The sequence below is a fragment of the Rhinoderma darwinii genome, chromosome 4, assembly GCF_050947455.1.
Source record: "Rhinoderma darwinii isolate aRhiDar2 chromosome 4, aRhiDar2.hap1, whole genome shotgun sequence".
Taxonomy (NCBI): domain Eukaryota; kingdom Metazoa; phylum Chordata; class Amphibia; order Anura; family Rhinodermatidae; genus Rhinoderma; species Rhinoderma darwinii.
Window position 1 is genome coordinate 20,021,172 of NC_134690.1, and position 10,738 is coordinate 20,031,909.

A 10,738-nucleotide genomic window follows, 5' to 3' on the forward strand; every position below is an offset into this window, starting at 1 on the left:
ATATATTGTTACATGTCTATATATATATATATATTCTCTGGTCATCAGTGGTGCAGTGTCTATAAACTATTCACCCGCTCTGCAATATTTTATGTTTAATTGTGTAGTGTATCAGAGGAAATTGATGTATTATGACAGAAAATAATAAATGTCTGAAAAGTAAATAATTAAAAATGTCATTATTTTTGGCTGGGAGTGACCTAAATGTAATCATAACAGTGGAAAAAATTACAATTATCAAACCCTAATTGAGGTAAAATTCACCTCTTTAAGTCAGTATTTAGTACATGGACCTTTGACCACAACCGCAGCCTCGAGACTGTGGACAGGTCTATAGGTATCTGTGGAAACTGCAATTTTCCCCGTTCTTCTCTCCAAAAACACATTCATGCTCTGTCATTAGGAGAAGAAATGTATGTACTCAGCTGTGATCAGGTTCATTCTCTACAGGACTGATCTGGTTTGGCCACTCCACGACATTAACATTGTTGGTTTTTTCCCAGTCTTTGGAGTCATTACTTTTCTAGAAAAAAAATCTTCCCACAAGCTGCTGTTGTCTTGTGGACTGTAGCAGGTTTCCCCCATAATCTCCCGGAATTCTATTGATCTCATTTCACCCTCTACCTTCACAAGTCTTCCAGTGCCTGGCACAGAGAACATGATGCTGCCACCACCTTGTTTTATGGTAAGCGGTTGGTATACAGTCATTGGTTTGCCCAAAACAAATAATTTTTTGATGTACAAAAAGCTCAATTTGAGACTTATCAGGCTGTAGAACAGGTTGTAGTCTTATGATCAGTTTCCTGTCTTGGCCATGTAAATCCTTTAGAGTTGTCATAGGCCTCTTTTCCTGGGGCCCTTCTTTCAATGCCAGGTGATGGTAGCATTCAGGGCCCACTGATTTGCCTGTACTTTGAGGGATATTGCTGGGTTAGTGATACATACAATACCCAGTCCCTGGTAGTTTAGTGGTTCAGTTCTGCAGACATAATTGTAGATTTCAGTAAGGCCTTCGCAATGAAGTTCCAGAAGCATTTGCACACATCCCTATGACTCCATACTACAGAACTTTAGACACCTTACCCCATTGGATACTGCATTATCTAGGCATTTCACTCTAGTAACATTGGGATAGAGAAGAAGAAAAGACCTCCATATGTCTCCATATTAAATTGGAATTATACAGAGGTACAGAACGGCCTCATAAACCTCTGCATTATGACTTTCTACATCTCAGAGCTTCTACAAAGCCGTAATATGGACTTTATTTTTTGTTATTTTTTTAAACATAATGTTAACATGGAACTACCTATTACTTGTGCACCAAATGGTACATCATGCTCTATTGACCCTTTCATCATCTTGTAAATATTAGTGTTTTATACATTGTACCAGCTGATGGCACCAGTATATTCCACCATAACATGGACCTCTCCAACACTAGAGAAGTGGCTGACCACAAACCAACCCACCATCATTTATCTAAAGGTCTACAATTCATTTACACCAATGAGGGACCCCACAATTATTTTTAATGTTACAGGAGACAATGCTATAGACAGGACATTGTGCTTAGTTTGTTGTGTTTATTGTTTAGATATAAAATATTTAAAAAAAAAACAAGTTGTCAGACAGCGGCATTCATCCCCAAATATTTCCACATGATCAGTAATAACTGACGATCGGTCTGATACATGTGCAGCCCAGTGTGACCACCTCAGTCTCCAGTCTATAGAAGAAGCTGCAACCTTTCTGCTCCCGACGTAGGACCATCATCTCCTGCTGGATGGGGTAGGAGATCAGGTCTGGACTTTGATTGCCGTCAGCGTCTACACAGAAAAAAGTGAGACAATTGGCTTCCGCGATCACAAATGGGAATCTGTTGGGATTTGTGCTGAGACTGAAATAGAAAATATGTTATACTTGGTGAATTTTCATGCTGCAAAGATAATAGATGTAAAGTGCGTCTATTACTACAGAAATACAAATCCTAATCCCTCCCTAGGCAGCTGTAGACATGTATTAGATGTAGAGCAGCTAGAAACGTTGTGTGTGTCCAGCAGATTTTGGGTATTTTTCCGTCCTTCCGCTAGTTTCTGTTCATTTTCCCTCTCCATGCTTGTTGATTGGGCGGACTCTTCCTGGTGTGATGTCAGAGCTGTGATGCATTCTCTGAGCCAATTAAATGTCTTCATCAGAATCCCTCCCACTTTCACTGAAACACTGAGAGACTTCAGCTGCATCCCCCTCTTCCCCCTCTTCCCCCTCTTCCCCATCTTCTAATTACTGTATTACACTAGACAGGTTTTCAGCAGTGGCTGCTGGGATGTTTTTTAACATTTACAGAGATCCTGCAGGCAGAGTAAGGGGAACTACAGACTGTATATTGTCTGGACACCATAATAATAAGTTTATGAAAAGCTGGTCTCACTGAACCTGCAAATCCAAGCACTGATAATGCAGCAAAGAAGCGAGCTATTAAAAAAAATAAAAGTAAATTTTTTCCTATAGTTCTTCTGTAGGAGACTTCTGGAAGTTTACATAAGACTATATCACTATTCGGCAATGCTTGTGACATTACCTGTAGTCCCAGGGTGATAGAGAGCGGGTGTGAATGTCCTCCATCTCCACCAAACTGTCCAGGTAACTGGTGTCAATGAGACTGATGTCCACGCTCATAGTGGTCTGCAATCGCCGGTTTCTCTTCCCAGGACATCTGTCTCTGGCCTCTAGGTGGAGCTCTTCATCTCTGGTCAAATACTCCCCTGGTAGAGAGGCTGATGAGCAGAGGGACACCAGAGCAGCCACCTGAGCAATGGAAGAGAACATGGAGAAAAACTCCCATCATTCAGAATGGGCAAATAGGAGCTAATTGTTTTGTGAGCAAGATGTTGATTTGCCGAAACAAGGTTGAATCAATTATTTTTAGGATAAAAGGAAAATTGTATTTATTATGTGACCTGTTTCCTTAAAGAGATCGTCCAGGATTAGAAAAACATCGCCGTTTTCTTAAAAAAATTGCACCACACCTAACCATAGGTTGTGCCAGGTATTGCAGCTCACTTCAATGGAGTTTAGCCGCCATACCAGACACATCCCATGGAGAGATGTGGCGCTGTTTTTTAAAAAGGCAGCCATATTTTTCTAATCGTGGACAAACCCTTTAGGAAATATAATATAACCTTACATGAGGTAATGTTCTGCTCCTTTCTTAGCGCGCAGAAAAACTGATCCTAAAGGTTTTCACTTATACAAAGTACTCAAGAAAATGATATCCTCAACTCTGTGTAAGTATTACAGTAAAATTCCTTTAATCTGGGATCCATGGAACCCAACAGCTGCTGTCTCATCCAATGTTCAGGGTTACTGGGAAAATATAGAGAAGTTACTAAATAAAAAAGGGCCAAACTATTGGAAGTGACTGATTGTCGTGTTCTGGATTATAGGAATTCTACTCTAATTATCTTTACTCTATACAGTAATATAATATGGACACAATAATACTCACAAGTATCAGTGATGTTCTTATGAGGAGCATTCTTCTTCTTCTCCTTCTTCTTCTTCCTCTACTTCTTCTACTTCTTCTTCTTCTTCTCCTTCTTCTCCTTCTTCTCCTTCTCCTTCTTTTTCTTCTCCTTCTACTGCTGGTTACTCGGTGTATTCCAGTAGATCTGCTGCTGTAATTCTTGGAGCCCAGTCTCTATTTATATCGGTTGCTGGTCCCGGCTGAGTCTCCATCCCAGGAAACAAAGTTTCACCATAAAGTTTCTGAAAGTTCCAGTGTTGTCTGTGACTAGTGGGGGATGAAGGTCGTCACTCGGGACCGTCCAACTCTACCTTGTTATGTCACATTTTAGGAGAGAAACCAGTGTAAGATCTCCAGCACTTCCCTAAATGGGGCCATAATTTCTCTGGACTCTCACCTGTGATCATGGACCATAGAGATAACAGCGCGTGGTAATGATTGTCATCAATGCTTCCTCACATAAACATAACCAGGTCATTTAAGTAGATATTAATGTCTAATCTGAATATGTTCCCATTACCCTTTCTTCTGTGCTCATTGTTGCCCTCTATTTAGCAATGCAATTTCTATGAACTGGCGAGGAGTGGGGGATGGGTAGTGACAATTGACCTGACCACTCTTCTTGCTGACAAGTGTCCCATGTCAACATTAAAGACATATTCTAGTGATATCCACTATCCAGATCGAGGTCCTGCTCGTCACTGTCTAAATGACCCCTCCATAGTAAACAGTTCTCCTATGTTGTCCATCTGACATCATGTCCACGGGGTCACATGATCATGTGACTACATCGTTTTGGGCTCTGTCACGAAAGTTTCCTGTTGGGCTCTTGCAGTAGCTTCTATTTGTCCCCTCCTATCTTTGGTGAACTATATAGTGCCCCCATAATACAACTGTAAAGGATCTGCCAGACACAGCTTCTGTGTCGATGCCCATGGTTAATCAGTCTGCATCTGCTCCTAAGTCTGATAGAGTGACTCGATCTGCTACCACTCAGGCTGGTAGGCTGAGGAGTGGGAGAACCTATCACAGCCTGGCCAGACGGAGCTAGCTCCCGCCCTCGGTGTATTTATAACTTCATTTCCTGCTCTTCCTTTGCCTGTGATTCTGTCTTGTTTCCTGGCTCTGCTGTTCCTGCTAGTGCTATTGACCTCTGCTTCAAATTGACCCTGGCTTTACTGACTACGCTCCTGCTCTACGTTTCGTACCTCGTACACTCCTGGTTTGACTCGGCTCGTTAACTACTCTTGTTGCTCACGGTGTTGCCGTGGGCAACTGCCCCATTTCCCTTAGCTTCTGTGTACCCTTGTCTGTTTGTCTGTCGTGCACTTATTGAGCGTAGGGAACGTCGCCGAGTTGTACGCCCTCGCCTAGGACGGGCCGTACAAGTAGGCAGGGACTGAGTGGCAGGTAGATTAGGGCACACCTGTCTGTCTCACCACCCCGACATTACAACAACCTTCAATAAACATGCCATACAGTGCACAAATAATTTTGGCCAATCATTAAAAATAAAATCCATCTGCTTCCTGTGCTGCCGCCTTTCCATAGCTTTAGGCACTATGTTTTTGACCAGCTGTACAGGCCCTGGGTGCCCACTCCATCATGGCCTTTGATGCCCCCTTCCAGAGTCCAAGAGACTCCTCCAGTTGGCCCAGGCTCTGACCCAGTAATGGGCACCAAAGTCCAGCAGAAGACATCCCCATTTTGAGGTGACTTTGGAAGCCATCACTTGCATCTTGGATTTATTTCTTATGGGATGACTCACAAATAACGTATTAGTCCTTAATGATGATGTGCCCTGTGTGTACAATAATAATAATAATAATAATAAAAACATTAGATGCAAGTAATAGTGGACATGTACATGTTCCGTATAGATGGAAGGTGGACCTCAGAATCATCTCCTCTGGTGGAACTAATGAACCCCAGTCCAACGCTGCGCCCTTTAGTAATATCAAGTGATGCGCACTGTATGGCCACAGAGGTTGCAAACCCAAAGACTGAACTGGAGTTTATGTTGAAAAAAAGCATTATAAACTTTCAGAAGGCCCTTTATCAGGCTAACGAGCGTTTACCAGCGCATGAATTTGCCACGCTCGTTTATCGGCTGATTGCATCGTTTTAAATGGCCAAAGTATTATCGTTGTATCAGTGTTGACAGAAGATCTCCCTGTGATAGAAATGTATGGGGACGAGCGATTGTAGTAATGAGCGCTCGACCCCAAACATGGCTCCTTGTGAAAGGAGCAAAGGAGCATCGATCAACGAGCCGTCTAGTAGATCAGCACTCGATTACACGGCCCATATCAGGTCGTGTAATACCACATTTAGTCTATAGAATGACAGAACGTCTTCCACCGCTGGTATCTGTACATTCCTATTGTTATTACAAGCTCTCGCTGGGGTTTATGACTCTTCTTATCTCTATCGGATACAGATAACCAGCAGAGTATTATTACTGTGTCCACTCTTCTAGTTAATTAGTAATTAAGGGATTCCATAATGAGAAATGATCCTGCCCTTTAAATTCTCCCAATATTTCTTATTAAATTCCTAAAGATTGAAATGATATTATAAAAAATGCGCTGAGCCATTGAAACCTAAATATTAGGTTATGAGGTATTAGGAAAACCCAAGAACAACTGTGTCCCTTATATAATGAGTCCTGGAGTCAGTGTCACAGTCCACCAGCAGAACCTCACGAGAGCAAATCTATGAGAACAATGGCCGCCAACTGGGGAGCGTCAATGGTAAGAGCCCTGATTCCTCTTCAGCTGGATTTACCAGATTTGGGTTTATTATGGGATCATTAAATGTTACATTGTTATTCTATAGGCGAAAATTTGTCGTAATTGGTCCAATGTCTTATCTGCATAAGGCCGGGGGTTATATATAATATATTATAATATTACAGGTCAGTGAGGTTTATCCAATGTTCCACAGAAATTGTGACTTATGTGACTACATTCAATTGATTTTAAAGGTGAAACTACACTCCATATGTATAATTATCTCAATGATTCCTTGTTATCCTCCTTGGTTTACCTAAAAGGTAATGGTTTTACAGGGTATTTCCACTTTTGAGAGTCATTTTACACTTTAAAAGCTGAAAAATGTTATAAATACTTTGTATTACTTATGGTTATAACTTGTATTATGCTGCAAAGTTGTACATCACAATTCTGTTTGTTGTTATTGGAAACAGTCAGCAAGCTTGTAGACAGACACTCCCCTAACAGCTTAGCTGAGCTCCTCCATTGCTGGGAATAGTTAGTTTTCCTACATCAGGTCACTTTACATGAAGGTTCGTGATGTACCCATAAGAGTATAAAGATCCTGTAGATATTAATAATTAAATAGTGTAAAAATGATACTTCCTATTGGTCCATTTTTAACCCTTTCTTCTACTATTATATAATGGTGATACTATTATAATGGCCTCCTATAATACGTACATTATCCATTATTCTCAGGTTCTTTCCACATTGCTTCTTCTGAGCTTCAGCACTTGTGTCCACGGAAGAGAAGAGCAGATACTGAGTACAGATGGGTGGGATGTCCCTCCAGGGTCCGGTGGTGATTGTCCATTCTCACTGGACACCACATTTCCCCCACGTGTGAAGGTTGATATGAAGGTCATGAGGAGTTCTGCACAGCAGATGACACACGGCGTGAGGAGCCGCTCAATGTCTCCATGGGAATACAGGTAAAGATATATAAAGTGATCTTAGGATTTGGAAAAGCTTCAAAAATATTAAATAAAGGGACTTTCCACTGATATTCGACATATACCACAACCGCTCCCATTGAGGACATCTGGAAAACAAAATGGCTGCTCCCCGCAAAGTTAATCACCCACATTTAGTTTTTAAATTGTTATTTTGATCCGATTTTGTATTTTGTCTTATAGTTTTTTTAAATTCTTATTTGTTAGACTATATTATAAGATGTGGACGGGTCAGATCCAGATAATATCTTGTTCCATATGCCTCATTGAGTTGCAGAATAGATGGGGGAGGGGAAAGTTCAACAGTAAAGAGGGAAACAAATGGTTACATTCAGGTTTCATTATGTGACTTGAGGACCTAAGACATACCCTTGGCCACCTTCTCACCTACATTTTGTCTTGGGCATCATGGGCCGCAAGTCACTGCTAGACTTAAAAGGGTCGTCCAGTATTAGAAACACATGGCTGCTTTCCACTAAAAACAGCACCACACCTGTTCACAGGTTGTGTGTGGTACTGCAGTCCAGTCCCATTCACTTCAATAGAGCAGAACTTGTGGACTGGTGTAACGCTGATTTTGGAGGAGAGCAGCCATGTTTTTTTTAATAACCCCTTTAAGCAGGATCATCGTTAGGGTGGCTGGAGGGGCATATACCCTGGTTGCCAGGTGGGCTGACAGGCTAGGGCAGCTAACAGATTCATTGCCCCATTTGTTTATTATTGTGGTCTCTATATCTATAATTTCTGGTCATCTCCTTCTACCAGCCCTAATGTGGACAATAACAGATCCCCGGCGGTCATCAGCGAGGCCAGATGTCTCCACCACGGCTGTTTGGACTCTCAGGGTAATGTGGATCTCAGCATGAACTCCGTCCCCATCAGACAGGAGATCCTGGTCCTGCGTCGTGAGATGAGAGCATGCGTCCCTGTCTATAAGCTGGACAAGCAACTAGTCACCGTGGCCTGCACCTGTGTCCGCCCCGTCATCCAGTATCTCAAATAAGAGACGACAATGTAACGGAGCCTCATGTGTCAAGAGGAAGCGACATTGTTACCCATAGCGACCAATCAGAGGACACGTTTCATCTTTCTAGTGATATTTAGAAATTAAAAGCTAAATTGTGTTTGGTTGCTATGGGTAACAGGGTTTTGAGGCCTATTAGCATTATTTATACAAACTAGTGTAAGGAAAATGGAAAGTGTTACCCATAGCAACCAATTACATTCCAGCTATCCTAGTGGAGCCGCTAAAGTAGAGCAAGCTGATTGGTTGTCAGGGGCAACACTTCCAGCTATTCCGGAAAAAAACAACACAAAAATCTTTATAGAATAAATTTAAATCTAGCAACACAGAGAGCAATAGTGTTATACAGATGTGTGTGGAGAAGTGTTTTCTTTTATAATGGAGGGGTTTATAATTCATTATATTTATTATTATTTATTATTATTTATGGAAATATTTAGCATATTTATATAATTATCTATATTTATTATCTAAAATCATTTAATCTACATATTTACCAGCCTATGTCTTAATATAATAGTCAAATGTACAGAAACTCTATAGAAACTGTAATAATATTGCAAGAGGGTGTGTATACTTTTGCAACAAGTTTTTTTTATGGCTCTAATACATCTCAAATAAAAATTGTAGCAACTGTGCAAAAACCGTTTTGCGCATCTAACTCTCATATAGACCTATGTGTTTCCATGGTTGCAGACTACAGATCCTGTGTGTAGTCTGATCCTGCAGTCATGCTCTCTTCTCTCTGCTACCTACTTTATGAAATACATAAATATATACACCCTGGCAACTACAGAACATTTTGTAAACATAATCTCCTGTTTATTAGTAAGGGTCTATTCACATGGCAATGCAGCCCCTTTATTTTTAGAAACAATGGGGGTCCCGGAGGTCAGACCCCGCCTATCATAAAGCGATGTCATATCCTAGCGATATGCAACACTTTACAGAATGGGAATAAACTTTTATTCAGGGGACCAACAGCCATATCAAAAGTAACTGCCCCCTTATTTACCTAATAAACAAATTGACAAAACTGAATTGAACACAGTCGGGCCTAAATGTAATCAGACATGTTGAAGCTAAACCTCTCTATGCAATGAACCTTACCATACATTATCATACCTTAATATACCTTACTATACCTTACCATACCTTAACCTTACCATACCTTACTATACCTTACCATATCTTACCATACCTTACTATACCTTACAATACCTTACCATATCTTACCATACCTTACTATACCTTACCATACCTTACAATACCTTACCATACCTTACCATATCTTACCATACCTTACCATACCTTACCATACCTTACAATACCTTACCATATCTTACCATACCTTACTATACCTTACCATACCTTACCATACCTTACTATACCTTACCATACCTTACCATACCTTACTATACCTTACTATATCATACCATACCTTACTATACCTTACCATACCTTACTATACCTTACCATACCTTACCATATCTTACCATACCTTACTATACCTTACCATACCTTACAATACCTTACCATACCTTACCATATCTTACCATACCTTACCATACCTTACCATACCTTACAATACCTTACCATATCTTACCATACCTTACTATACCTTACCATACCTTACCATACCTTACTATACCTTACCATACCTTACCATACCTTACTATACCTTACTATATCATACCATACCTTACTATACCTTACCATACCTTACTATACCTTACCATACCTTACTATACCTTACCATACCTTACCATACCTTACTATACCTTACTATATCATACCACACCTTACTATACCTTACCATACCTTACATACCCTACCATACCTTACTATACCTTACTATACCTTACTATACCTTACCATTCCTTACTCTGTCTGAGCTTGGTGGATTAAGTGGCTTGTGATATAAGTGGAGTTATAAAACCAGAGTTAAAAAGGAGTTAAAGTCCCTGTAAGTACTCTTCTCTTCTTTTCTTTTACTTTGAAAATTGTTCACTGTTTTGTTGTAACTCGGATAATGGACAGCAGGATTGGAGGTTTTCTTCAGTGCACAGTTTGCCATATGTATGAACGACTGGAGCCGGAGTACCAGGGTGAATACCTCTGTGGCAGATGTGAGCATGTTGGTCGCCTGGAATCTTGCATTAGAGATCTGGAGGAGCAGAATGCAACACTGAGGAAGATAGACAATCTTGAGCTGAGCTTGCTGCTCACTGAGCAAGCAGTTAGTGGGGTAGAACTGAAAGGTGAAGACATGGGTAAGCAGGATCAGGTAAGTAGCTGGGTTAATGTAGTTAGGGGCAGTAGAAAGGGGTCAAAGAAAATGGAAGGCCAATCCTGTTTCTGATATTCCAAGCAAAATTGCCAAGTTGGGTGATGATGCGAGGGTGTCGGTCTCAGAAATGGCAGCCCTAGAGGATACTGATCTCCCTAACAGCCGGGA

The 10,738-nt window shown here is 40.8% G+C and overlaps 2 protein-coding genes across 3 annotated transcripts; one reads left to right on the forward strand and one right to left on the reverse strand.

Annotated features, from left to right (window-relative positions):
• Positions 1–1,590: 1,590 nt before the first annotated feature.
• LOC142760625 (interleukin-17F-like) lies at positions 1,591–7,732 on the reverse strand. Of its 2 annotated transcripts, XM_075863813.1 has the most exons (4): positions 6,985–7,732; positions 3,509–3,923; positions 2,582–2,808; positions 1,591–1,900 (listed from the first exon to the last, which is right to left on the reverse strand). In XM_075863813.1, the coding sequence occupies exons 2-4, from the start codon at positions 3,536–3,538 to the stop codon at positions 1,666–1,668; spliced, it is 492 nt and encodes a 163-aa protein (XP_075719928.1). In that variant the 5' UTR covers positions 3,539–3,923; positions 6,985–7,732; the 3' UTR covers positions 1,591–1,665. The 2 variants fall into 2 exon arrangements, with proteins under 2 accessions (XP_075719928.1, XP_075719927.1); XM_075863812.1 differs by lacking the exon at positions 6,985–7,732 and having other exon boundaries at positions 3,509–4,255.
• LOC142760365 (interleukin-17A-like) lies at positions 6,253–8,259 on the forward strand. The gene is made up of 3 exons (XM_075863550.1): positions 6,253–6,279; positions 7,003–7,235; positions 8,022–8,259. Exons 1-3 carry the CDS (start codon positions 6,253–6,255, stop codon positions 8,257–8,259), a joined length of 498 nt encoding a protein of 165 aa, XP_075719665.1.
• The last annotated feature ends 2,479 nt before the right edge of the window (positions 8,260–10,738 follow it).